Below are 13,483 nucleotides of genomic sequence, written 5' to 3' on the forward strand. Positions count from 1 at the left end.
AACAAAACAAAATTATGAAAAAGAAAAAAGAAAAAGAAGGCAAAAACCACAGGGGGAAAAAAAGATGAATTGTATTGGGAAAGTCTACTGCCATGGACCTCTTTAGAGTATGGAAAAGCAACAATGTCAGTCTGGAGACTAAGGTGCACCTGAACCAGGCCATGGTCTTCATAATAACTTACTATGCATTGTAGACCTGACAATGACTGAGAACGATAGACTAAGAATTAATACCTTTGAGTTATGGTGCTGGAAAAGAGTGTTGAACATACCATGGACTGACAGGAGAACAAACACATTCCTTGGTGCTGCATAGTATTCCATCATTCGAATGTACCACAATTTCTCAATCCTAAATAGTGGATTGTGAATTCACATCTAAGCCTGTTAAAAAATTCCACTTAGAGTGAAGAATGCAAGGATTGGGAACCAGCATCTTGCAGTGAATTGTCAAAATGATGACCACAAAGAGAAAGGGAGGGGCACCTTCTATATGTTCTCTTGGCCCTTTAGGAAACATGCAGTTGTTCCTTTGGCCACTTATATGAGAATCTACAAGAAAGGAGATATTGTAGACATGAAGGGAATGGACACTGTTCAAAAAGGAATGCCTCACAAATGCTGACATGGCAAAACTGGAAGAGACTATACTGTCAGCATGCTGTTGGCATTGTTGTGAACAACCAAGGTAAGAGCAAGATTCTTGCCAAGAGAGTTAACATGCACATTGAATGTATTAAGCACTCTAAGAACAGAGACAGCTTCCTGAAATGTGTGAAGGAAAATGATCAGAAAAAGAAGGAAGCCAAGGCGAAAGGCACTTGGGTCCAGATGAAGTGGCCGCCCCCTTCCTCAGGGAGGATACTGTGAGAATGAAAAGGAAGGAGCCCAAGCTGCTGGAACCTGTTCCCTATAAATTCATGGCATAAGGGTGAAATAAAGCTGTCTGGAAAAACAAAAACCAATAAATAAATAAAAGAATGCAAGGATTATATAGACATCTTTTTAACATCTCTGCCAGTGTGATTGAGATTAAGTTGGTTTTCCATGCAAGTCCCAACCTGGCGTTCTCTGTCCAGCACCTTACCCAATCGCATACAGGCCAGGTAGATCCAATAGGTTTCAGGTGCTGGGGGCAGGAATATCATCAATCGATCTCCATGGTTAAGGGCGCAGATATCCGAAAGAATGCTGGCTGCCTTCTGGGAGAAATGAGCCATCCTTTCAAAACTCCATTTTTCCTCCACTCCTTTGGCATTGATTTCCCAGAGGGCTGGATAAGGTCCCCCAAGTCCATCCTAAGCAGGTGGTGTTCAAGATAGTTAACACTAGTTAACACTGGTCAGCATGGATACCAGTTCCCCAGACCCCTACTTATCAATCACCATTCTCCAGTGGCTAGACCTTGTGGAGAGCCAGGATGCCTGTGATTTTGGGGCAGTGACCCTTCCTGAGCTGATGTGCAACTACTTTAAAATTCAATAGCTGCTATGACAGTCCTGGTGCATTCATGTTGCGTGTCAGCCTGGGTCCTCAGGAAGAACCTCATGAAATAAGTCAACATTTGGGGTGATAAAGGAAGCCCTGGCCACACATACCAAAGGCTTCTCAGGACATTTTTTCCTCCTTGTCCTCCTTCACCAATGAGAGTGCCTTTTCAGTGACACATCTTCTTTTGTGTATATGTCTTATACTCCCCCTCCCCCCATTGGTTATGTTTATCATGTGACACAATTTTGGGGAGAAAGAATTTGGTTATTAATAGGGTTTAGTAAAGGCACAGACATAGGTACCTAGAAACTATTTCATAGCACCTCTACTTGGATTGAACCTTCTTCTCCACAACAGACAACAGATATTTCTCTCCTTTGCCGTCTCTCCTTCCTCCTGCCTACATCATAGCTTCATTCCCTCTTCCTCCTTCTCTCCTTTATATCCTACCTCTTTTGTGCCTCTCTTCTTCATGTCCCTTCTGCCTTCCTTCTTTTCTTTCCTAACTTCCTTTCTTTCTCCCTCCATCTCCTGCTCTTATCTCTCTTCTCTTCACCCTGCTTGGAATAATCCAGAATTTTAACCCATTTCTGCCTGTAACCTCTCATTACAGCATTGGTGGTGATGGTGGACAGACTCCCCAACCATTTCCCCAACTTGACAAACAGAAATAAAAATGTCACCTTAGCCAGTTTTCTGTTTGCAAATTGTATTTTGAGGGATCTACAACTGTATGCATAGCCTTTATTATTAATGCATCTTTAAAACAAATTTATGCTTTTTGTAATGCTTGCCATTTGAGCTGTTAAAAGATGAAAACCCAATCTCCTCCTGTATCAGTCAGATCTGATTCGACGGTACACACACACATAAAAATAATAAAAAATAATTTAAAAAAGATGAAAACCTTAGAGACAACACTTAATTCTTGTGGCTCTGGGAAGAATTTTCTTTTTAAACCACCCTTGCATATTTCTAGTGACCCAAGGAGCAGTTCTCACAAACATCACTCAAAAAAATATGACTTAATATCTTACGGAAAAAAATGAAGATAGAAGTCATAGGAGAGTATATAAATACAGTTTCTTTTGTAGTTTGCAAATGTAAGCAAAACTTACTAAAGTAATGCTAATAATATTCAACCATATAGAAATAGTCAACAGAATGACAGTATTTTAACTTTTGAAAACAAAATATTATTCAAAGCTAAAATATAAAAATAAACTAAAATCTATTTCTAGAAGTTAAATTTATATGAAATCTATAAAAAAGCAAAAAGCAAATGCCACACAACAGAAATGAGAATGTCCTGATTTAGAATAGAAGAAATACACATATCTATGAATATATGTATCTATGAAAATGTCTTACTGAAGTAAAAATATATTCAAAACAAAGCAAAAACATCCAATGTTTCCTTATAACCAATCAGACTGGCTCCAGACTCCTTGCTTTGACCTTCAGCTAAATTTGACTCATTCCTGCCAGTTTCTCCCCATAATTCACTTATCTTTATGCAGCTCTGTGCCCAAACTACCTCTCCACACTTTCATGCTTCTTGACTGCATGCCTCCACAAATACAGCTGCTTCTCCCCTGATTCCTCTCTCAGTTGAAATCCTAACCATTCTCTAGGAACCAGATACAGATTTATTTCCTGAAATCTGCCTCATCTGCTATTTCACAGCACTTTGTAATAAAGACCAAGAAACATTTCGCTGTAAGCTCCTTCTGTGATTGGCCTCTTAAATGTTGTATGTGCTAGAAGATTCTCAAAATAAATTGTTGATCAGAAACAAATCAAAACTGCAATAATATTATTAGCGAGAAAACCAGTTTTTATTATGTGCTTACGAAGTGCCAAGTCTTTCTTTGTCTTTTCATCCAGAATCTCATTTCATCTCAACAGCCTGAGGAAATAGGCTCTGCCAGTGTCTTCTTTTGACCAACAGAGAAATGAAACTAGCCAACCTAGTGACTGGCTCTCCATCACCTGGCTAGTGAGTCACAACCAGGACCTGAGCACAGATCTATCTGACTGAGTTCTTTGTAACTCACGTAATAAATGCCTCTCATTCACGCTTGCCCTTTCTATAGTGCCAGGCATACATGAGTTATGAATCTCATTATCTTTGGTCATAAATTGGACTGTTGGGTCAATATTTCAAAGTTAGAAAACAACAAGTTTTACCTTTTCCAGTTGAGACCATTGGTCCAGCACGTCCTTTGCAAAATTAAAGTACTGGGGAACTGCTTGGCCGAAGGATCTTGGATTAGAGGATTTGATGGCCCGGACAGCAGCAAATGTTCGCTTTGGTTTATAGCAGGCTCCAGATCCCAGTCTGGAACACCAGACCAAAGAGAAGTGTGGAAGCCGGCCTAGCATTTGGCTCAGACAGGGAACCACCTAGATAAATTGGGGAAAATGCAGGAGGTGGTTGTTTGCCTCAGAGAGACATTTTTAAGACGGTAGTGTTGACGATTAATTCAGAAGGCAAACATATTCTTTATGAATAAAATCAATAGAGAAGCCAAAGCGTCAACTGAACTCATCGCCTTCGAGTTGGAACCAACTCCTACGTGATCCTCTAGCAGGTTTGCAAAGGCTATATAGATCACGCAGGAGGAGATTGCCCCTGTCTTTTTCTTACAGGGTGGCTGGTGGATTCAAACCACCTGCCTTTGGGTTGGCAGCCCAACTCCGCACCCGCTGGGCCACCAGAGCTCCCTATGACCAAGTGTATGAGCACAAATACTTACTGATTGCAAGAGTAGTTGCAATGAGGGGAGTTCAGATGTGAGGATGATGGAGACGTTGCTGTTGCTTTCTGTCTCCTTTGAGGTCTGCTTATCTTTTAGAATTTAGTTTCCGGTTCTGAGAGAAAAAGGCGTGTCCCTGGTCCTGGAACTGTCTAAGCTTTGCTTCTCTTTCATTGGCTCCTAAAGTCAGTGAGAGGTTCCTTTGCTTGTGGGAGGTGGCATTTCGGGGCTAGGAGGTTACGAGAAGCAATGGGTGTGTTCTATTTTTTTTTAACATGACGTTGGTAGGTTGAGGTCACGGACAGCTGTACAAAGCGTGATGGAAAAGAAGATAACAGACAATGGATTTGAATATGATTTTATCACTTAAAAAAATCTGCACTGTAGAAACGGAGAGGATTATTGCTTAGTCATACAGGATAATTCCATTCCCTGATTCTTACACATCATGATGAAAGATTTTCTTACCCAAGACGGGGATTTCTTTGAGCTTTGAAGGTGGGTGGAAGTCTTATGACATTTGGGTAGGAGGGAGGGGCAGAATAGAGATACAGGACAGCAAGTCCAAGAGGTTATTAGAAGAAAGTTGAAAATACACATTTACAAAAGGATACACAGCATTGGTCCAATAAAATATTATAGATCTAGCATCTTATCAAGATTTGAACTTCTTTTCTTTTAACTTTCAATTTGTCTAATTTATTCAAGATTCAAAGTGCTAAAATCAACGAAGATTATTTCAATATATCCTCCATCATTAAGAAACACATTCACACATCAAAAAAAGAAACACATGCACAAGCTAACAAGTAACAAAACAAGTAAGCATAAAAACCCTATTTGTTGCTCTGAACATGTTTGAAATTTTCTTCAGTTTCACTATTTCACATTTGGCAGATAATTTATTGTGAGTTTGAGAAAATATTTTTTTAAAAATCTTCTTTCTGATAACACTGTGTATTGCACCGCTTAACAAAAGATAACAAGACCATGCATCTCTGATGATTTAAATCAGCCAGTAGCTCCACAAAAGATGCTGTTAAGGTGGGGTTTTTTTCTTATTAATTTTAATGAAAGTTTACAGAGACTTAGGGTTTCCAGTCATTTATTGCTGCAATTTTCTTCCTACCCGTTCCCCCCACCCCAATTCACTCTTCTCTTTGAAAAGAAAAAAAAAAACTCTTTCATTGTTATGCAATCCCTCCCCAAAGTCCACTCCACTATGAAGCCTTCACTCTGGACTTCTGTAATTACAAGAATACCCATTCATATGTCCCTTTGAAACAGTTCTCTCCCTCATCTGTTTCAATGCAATATACATCATTCTTCCATCCTTTTCTGTCTCTCCTCAATCCTGATGTCAGTCCTGTTTTACAACAGTGGCCTTATGCAGTATTTGTCCTTTTGTGACTGAGATATTTCACTCAACATAATGTTCTCCAGGGTTGCCCATTTTGCATAATATTTCATGAGTTCCTTGTTTTTCAATGCTGCACAGTATTCCATTGTGTGAATATACCATAGCTTCTCTATTTGTTTGTTGATGGACAGTTAGGTTGTTTCCAAGTCTTTGCTATTGCGAACAAAGACGCAATAAACATGGGTGTGCATATATATGCTTGGCTGGTAGTTATGGTCTCTTTAGGGTAAATTCCCAGTAGTGGAATTGCTGGGTCAAATGGTATTTCTATTTGCAACTTTTTGAGAAAGCGCCATACTGTCTTCCATAGTGGTTGCACCATTTTGTACTCCTACCAACAGTGAATAAGAGTTCCAGTTTCTCCACAACCTCGCCAGCATTTGATGTTTGCTGTTCTTTTAAACTTTGCTATTCTTACTGGGATGAGATGATATCTCCTAGTTGTTTTGAGTTGCATCTCTCTTAGAGCTAGGGATTTGGAACATTTCTTCATGTGTTTGTTTACCATCTGAATGTCTTCTTTGGCAAAGTAAGATTTACACTTTTTTGTCGTAATTTTAGACTTTTTCATTTTGTGTCAACTTTGTCTGTTATTGGGGCCTGATTTTCTTTACTGCAATTCCTGGTCCTGCCTCCATTCATGTTGCTGTTATGTGCCATTGAGTTGTCACCAACAGCTGACCCTCCAGTGGGTTTTCAGAGGCAGGAAAGCACGTGAAATTACCCATCTTTCTTTCATGGAGCAGCTGGTGGATTTGAACCACATGCCTTCAGTTTGGCAGCTCAATACCGTACTACTAAGCTGCTAGAGCTCCTTGTTTCCAATCATGTTGTTGTTATGCACTGTAGAGTCAGAACCAACCCATAGCTGACCCTTGGGGGTGGGGTGAGGGTGTTCAGAGGCAGCATGGCAGGAGATTGCCAATCCTCCGCCCTCAGAGCAGCTGGTGACCTCAAACTGCCTTCAGGATTGCAGCGCAGCTTCTTGCCACAGAGAAGATGGTAAACAGTAACCGCTTTGGGTGATGGACTGTGTTACTCAAATTTCAGACACTCGAGATTAATAGTTTTTATTTTGTGATATCTGTTAATCTTATATTTGTTAATATGAATTAACATTAGCACTAACAGTCTCAGTAGATAATTTGGTTAAAAATTCAGCCAAAACAGAACACTTTCTTATCACAGAATTTATTAGATAAAGATTTGGCTGCTTCAACAGAGATCAAAGTAATAATTGAAGCAAAGTAAATGGATTTCTTCTTTAGCTAAGGAAAGCTGTAAATGAGTTGCTGATGAATCAATTCTAATTCATTGCAAGCTCACACATATCAGGGTAGAGTTGTCTTCAACAGAGTTTTCAGTGGCTGATACTCTTTTAGAATAGATCATCATTTTATTCTGAAGAGTCTCTGGGTGGATTTTAACTTCTAACCTTTTGGCTAGCAGTCAAATGCATTAAATGCACCACCAGTCTACAGGCGGTTTAGCAGTACTAACATCTCAGGGGCCCACATTCCTACTGTATCATTGCTCCGCCCATGCTAGTGCATTTGCTGAGAAGATTTGCCATAAAAGCAATAGTCCAGCCGGTGAACGTGGAGCGTGGGTAAGCAAGAGGCATTCCCCACTAACTTAAGGAAATAACCAGAAACTTTTACATATCACCTCTCCCTACTTTCCATTCGCCTGAATGTAGGTATACGGTTATATCTAGCATCAAGAGAAGCTAGAAAATGTGATTTTGCTGTTGTTGTTCTGAGTAGTTATATGCTCAGTTCTGGGGGTATCGTTAGTGGGGGATTGTGCTGTTAACTAAAAAATGTTGCATTTCTCTGATGGTATTTCCTGTGTGATTTATAGCCTCAGATAGTCAATGGAAGGTCAGTTATAAGTCTGTTCCAAAGTGATGGCAATGAGAATATTTTAAAAATGCTCAGCGAAGAACTGGAGGTTTAATTTTGAAAGAGGAAACAAGGATGTGAATACTGACAGTTTCTGTTCATTTGTTCTTTTGTTTAACCAAATACGTGTGAATACACAGAACATTTTTTACACACATATAATATCCTCAACTCACTTTTAGGAAGCATAACCCCAAAATCTTACAGAATTACTCCATCTAACTAAAAATACAAGTTCACATGTATTTCTCAGTTCTTTCCGGCCAGTCTGGATGTGGCTTCTCATAGCTTGGGAATCTATAAACTACAAATTATTTTTACACTCCATATCATCTAAGCATTGAGCTGTTGTTGTTGTGCACTGCTGAGTCAGAATCAACTCCTAGTTGGGTTTTCCTCTAGTGGGTTTTCAGAGGCAATTAATTGCATGGAAAAAGACTATTCCTATTTCTCCCATGAGGAAGCTGGTGGATTTGAACTGTGTGCATTTGGGGATGATAGTATAACTCTTGACCATTAAACTACCAAAGCTCCCTAAGTATAGAATTGTTATGTACCATTAAGTTGGAATTGCTTCATCGTTGAGTGACTCATCGTTGCTCCTGTAGTGTGTTTTCAGAGGCAGTAAATCCCATGGGAAGAGACCGCCCATTTGTCTCTTGTGGAGCAGCTGGTGAATTAGCACTGTGTGACTTCAAGTTGACAGTGCAACTCCTAACCACTAGGTCACCAGAGTTTGGTGAGAATAGGAGTTGTAAACATACATTTAACATGGGTTTATTATTGTTGTTGGGTGTCATTGAGTCCTACACAACTCAGAGACCCAGTGAACAACAGATTTGAACCCTGTCCGATGCTGTGCCGTCATCATCATCTCTGGCACACGTTAGCCCATTGTTGCATTATTGTGCCATTTCATCTCACTGAGGGTCTTTCTCTCTTTTGCTGACCCTCCAGCTTTCCAACTCTGATGCCCCCCTCTCTAAGGATTAGCCCCTCCTAGTAATATGCCAAAAGCATGTAAGACAAAGTTTCTCTGTCCTTGCCTTTTAAGGAGCACTGTGGCTGCACTTTTTCTAAGATATATCTGCTTGTTCTTTTGGCAGTCCATGGGATATTTAATATTCCTCTCCAACACTGCAGCCTACAGGCATCAATTCATCTTCTGTCATCCTTATTCATTGTTCAGCTCTCATATGTATAGCAAGTGATTAAAAAGACTATGGCCTGAATCAAGGGCACCTTAGATTTCAAATTGACATCATTGCTTCTCAGGAATTTGGAGAGGTCCATCCACGACAGAAGACTTGCCCAATACAATACATCTCATGATCTGATTACTGGTATCAAGGGCTTTGATTGTAGACCATGTTAGATGAAGTTTGAAGCTTTTCTCCATCTGTCATGATGTTGCTCTTCAATGGTAAGGATTTTTATCTTCTTTTTTTATTTTATTTTTATTTTTTATGATTTTTATCTTCTTGATGTTGATATGCAATCCATATTGAAGACTATAGTCTTTAATCTTCGGCAGCAAGTGTTTCAAGTCCTTTTTACTTTCTGTATAAGGTTGTGCCATGTGCATGATACAAATTGTTGATAATTCTTCCTTTGATCCTGATGTCTTATTTTTCTCCATGTTGTTGTTGTTGTTAAGTGCTGTCAAGTCAAGCATGACTCATAGCTACTCAATGAACAAAAGACCTTAACCCTGTTCTATAACGGGTGTCCTTTCTCTATGTTCATAGAGTTTCCAGAGGTATATTGTTTAGGAAGTGAATGCCACTCCTGCTTTCAAGCCTGTCTTACTCTGTGAGCTCCACCAAACACTGTCAACCATGTCTAACCATTATGGCATTTGACACACCAATGGCACACCATTCAGTTTCACAGCAATCCCAAGTTACCACAATATAGCAAACTGACAGAGAAGTGCTGTACCACTTAGGAGAATGTTCATTTCAAAACAGTTAACACAAGGCCTCAGGCCCAAATGAATTTCAATAAAACCTCAGACCTCACACCTGGCTCTCATTGGCTCTAACAAGAGGCTTCTGGCCTACAGCTCATTGCTAGCCAAATCCATCCAATCCAATCAACTCACACAGAGTTGTGAACAAACTCAAACCAACCACAGGATTCAGCTTTTGAATGATTTGTTCAGCATACAGATCAAATAGGTATGGAGAAAGGATATGCTCTGACACACACCTTTCTTAATTTTAAACCATATAGTACTTCCTTGCTCTGTTTGGACAACAGCTTCTTGGTCTAAGTATAGGTTTTGTATGAGCACAGTTAAGTGTGTGTTCTTGGGATACCTATTCTTCTCTATGTTAGCCACAAATTGTTATGATTTACACAGACAAATGTTTTTGCATAGTTTTTTTTTTTTAGTTTTATTTCTTCAAATTTTTTTATTTATCAGAAGTGACTGAAATAAAAAATATAATTGAGTCCCATCATCATCGTCATGGAAATGGCTTTAAAACTGGTCAGGTGAATATTATTGCTTCCCATTTTCAACCAGTCAGTAGTTGCCACTGATACAAGACAGCCAGCAGTCTGTCAAGAATGCTCAAGATATGTTATATAACATGCCCATTCACAGGAAGAAACTAGGAAATAACTTATGTGTACTTCTTGATCTCATCGTATAAGACAAGCACAAAGGCACCACCCATGCCTCTGAGCACATTGGACCAGGCGCCCTTGAAAAAAGCTTTGCCTCCTTCATCTCGAGCAATCTTCCTCCAGCAGTCCACTGTGCCTATGTACATGATATCAGTTCCTTTGCGCCCTGACTGCATCATCATGCGACGACGAACGGTGTCAAATGGGTAAGAAGTCAAGCCAGCCACGGCTGTGACAGACTGAGCAATCATCCAGCTAATGATGATGTGAGTGTTCTTGGGATCTGGAAGCATTCCCTTTGCAGTGTCATAGATACCGAAGTAGGCAGCTCGGTAGATGATAATACCCTGCACAGACACGTTAAAGCCTTGATACAGGCCCCTAATCCCGTCAGATTTGGAGATCTTAACCAGGCAGTCACCGAGGCCTTTGAACTCCCTTTCTGCTCCTGCTTTCCCCACATCAGCTGCCAGGCGGGTACGGGCAAAATCGAGAGGGTAGACAAAGCAGAGGGATGTGGCCCCGGCAGCCCCGCCGGATGCCAGATTCCCGGCAAAGTAGCGCCAGAACTGGGTCCTCTTGTCCACACCACCCAGGAAGATTTGCTTGTATTTATCTTTGAAGGCAAAGTTGAGAGCCTGGGTGGGGAAGTATCGGATGACATTGGCCAGGTTACCGCGCCAAAAGGACAGAAATCCCTGCTCCTTGGGGATACGAACCACGCAGTCGATAATGCCCTTGTACTGCTTGTCTGCGGTGATTTGCTTGCTGGCATGCTGCACCTGAAGCAGCAGCTTGACCCGCTCGATGGGCGCTACTGCGGTCTTGGAGATAGCTGCTGCCACTCCACCTGCTAGGAAGTCCTTGGCGAAGGACACAGCGGCATCTGTCATTTTGAAAAAGGAAGAGGTGGCAGGGAGCGGGCGAGGAAGAGACAGGAACCGGCTTTGACTCCGGGGCTCTCTGTTTTTGCATAGTTAATAAAACACAACTAGACATTCTTTTGGTATTCTCAGCTTTTAGGAGGATCCATCTGGCATCACCAGTGATATCCCTGGTGCCACAGCCTCTTCTAAACCCAGCTTGAACTTTTGACCATTTTCTTGAAATGTACTCTTTGAGCATTTTTTTTATGATCTCCAGCAACATTTTGCTTGCATGTTATATTAATAATATTATTAGACAATTTTCACATTCTTTTGTGTTACAAACTAGACACAGAAAGAAAGCAGGGACACGGGAAAATGAATTCTGAACAAAAGGGAAGGCTGAGGCCGAGGTCCTCTCACATCACAGCTTAGCAGTGTGAAAAAGCCCCTTTCTTAGTCTCCCTATGGTTTTTACTTAGTTTAAACCAATCCTCCTAAAACAGTTCAATCTCTGGAGACTGTATTTCCCTTTACTTAAGCGTTGCCAACATAGCAAGGGGCAAGCTTAATCTTGAAACTAAGACCAAAGTTCAGACACGGCGTCCCCTCTGGTAGGAGGCTGAGCAGAATTCTCTGTTGGCAGAGGGCAACCAGTATCTCCTCCAGGGGCCTGGGTGGAATTCCGTTTGCAGAGGGTACTCAGTCCTGTCTGGTCTCTGATCTTAGCTGCGGCCCAGCTGTAACTATGCCGGGGAATCCACATTTTTGGATCACCCTTCTGGGAATGGGAACAAGTGTACATCTTTTCCATTCAGTTGATCAGGTAACTGTCATCCAAATTTCCTGGCATAGAATGTGGGTACATCTAGGACTGCATCTGTTAGTAGAAACTCATTTGATATCCCTTTGATTCCTGAGACCTTATTTTTTACCAATGCCTTCTGTGCAGCTTGAACTTTCTCCATTATCATTGGTGTTTGTTCAAACGGTACTTTCTGAAATTTTTCCATGTCAATCACCTCTTTCTGGTACAGTGATTCCTCATGAGCAGAAATTGTCCTAACCTGATAATGTTTGAGTCCTTGGCTCATCTGGAAGCCCTGATTCTACTCTTTGGAAGGAGTGACAGCCTCTGTTGACATCTGTAGAAAGCTCTAAGGTGGTAATCCATAGAGAGTTGTGCTGCAAACTCAAAGGCCATGCCTTCCTGGTGGTTCAAACCCACCTGTACTTCCTAGGGAGAAACATAGGCAATCTCATCCCATGTCATTTACAGCCTTGAAAACTCACTGGAGGGCCAGCTGGTGTGTCAGTTCCAGCGTGATGATTTCAGAATTCAGCCTGCTTTTTTGGCACTTCTCTTTTGATGCTGCCACTGTTTTAAAATGATCTTCAGCAAAATTTAGTTACATATATTATTCTATAATTTCCACACTCTACTGACTCATCTTTCATTGAGATGGATACAAATATGGATCTCCTCTAGTTGGTTAAGGAGCTCTCATGATGCAGTGCATAATATATTAAGCTACTAGTTGAAAGATTGGCAGGTTGAATTCAGCAACTACTCAATGGACAAGATATGGGTGGTCTCTTCCTGTAAAGATTTATATCCTTGGAAAGCCGGTGAAGAGTATCTATGAGTCAGAATTGACTTGATGGCAGTGGATAGGTCCCCTTGGTTGGCTCTGTAGTTATTTTTCAAGTTATTTTTCAAATTTCTTCACACAGATGAGTGAACACGTCCAGGGCTTCTCCCGTTTGTTAATACAACTCAATTGGTATCCTGTCAATTTCTGAAATATCATTTTCACAAATGCATTCAGTGCAGCTTGAACTTCTTCCTTCAGTGCCATCTCTTCTTGGTTATATTCTGTTGAAATTATTGGATGCCAGCCAATAGAAATACCATTTGACCCAGCAATTCCACTACTGGGAATTTACCCTAAAGAGACCATAACTGCCACCCAAGCAGATATATGCACACCCATGTTTATTGTGGCTTTGTTTGCAATAGCAAAGAGCTGGAAACAACCTAAGTGCCTATCAACAAACAAATGGATAGAGAAGCACTGGTATATTCACACAATGGAATACTATGCAGCACTGAAAAACAATGAACTCATGAAATATTATGTAAAATGGGTGTACCCTGGAGGACATTATGTTGAGTGAAATATCTCAGTGGCATCTGGGTTGAGGGAAGACAGAAAGAGAGGAGGAATGATGTATATTGCATTGAAGCAGATGAGGGAGAAAACTGTTTCAAAGGGATATATGAATGGGTATTCTTGACATTTCAGAAGTTCAGAGTGAAGGCTGATAGTGGAGTGGACTTTGGAGAGGATTGCATAACAATTAAAGAGTTTTTCTTTCTCTTTTCAAGGAAAAGAGTGAATTGGGGGG

The 13,483-nt window shown here is 40.7% G+C and overlaps 2 protein-coding genes across 2 annotated transcripts in view; both read right to left on the reverse strand.

Annotated features, from left to right (window-relative positions):
- Positions 1-3,741, reverse strand: part of LOC102862442 (chromosome unknown open reading frame, human C10orf129) — a 48,579-nt gene extending 44,838 nt beyond the window's left edge. The window contains exons 1-2 of the mRNA XM_006892708.1: positions 3,682-3,741; positions 1,088-1,298 (exon numbers count right to left, since the gene is read on the reverse strand). Of these exons, the coding sequence (XP_006892770.1) occupies positions 1,088-1,220 (133 nt within the window). The 5' untranslated portion in view covers positions 1,221-1,298; positions 3,682-3,741. The remainder of the gene's footprint in view (positions 1-1,087; positions 1,299-3,681) is intronic.
- Positions 3,742-9,965: 6,224 nt separating this feature from the next.
- On the reverse strand, positions 9,966-11,163 carry LOC102864077 (ADP/ATP translocase 2-like). The gene has a single exon (XM_006892651.1). It carries the CDS (start codon positions 11,099-11,101, stop codon positions 10,205-10,207), a length of 897 nt encoding a protein of 298 aa, XP_006892713.1. The 5' UTR covers positions 11,102-11,163; the 3' UTR covers positions 9,966-10,204.
- Positions 11,164-13,483: the final 2,320 nt, after the last annotated feature.

Source organism: Elephantulus edwardii, unplaced genomic scaffold (genome assembly GCF_000299155.1).
Source record: "Elephantulus edwardii isolate Elephantulus edwardi_28Jun2011 unplaced genomic scaffold, EleEdw1.0 scaffold00117, whole genome shotgun sequence".
NCBI classification, from domain to species: Eukaryota; Metazoa; Chordata; class Mammalia; order Macroscelidea; family Macroscelididae; genus Elephantulus; species Elephantulus edwardii.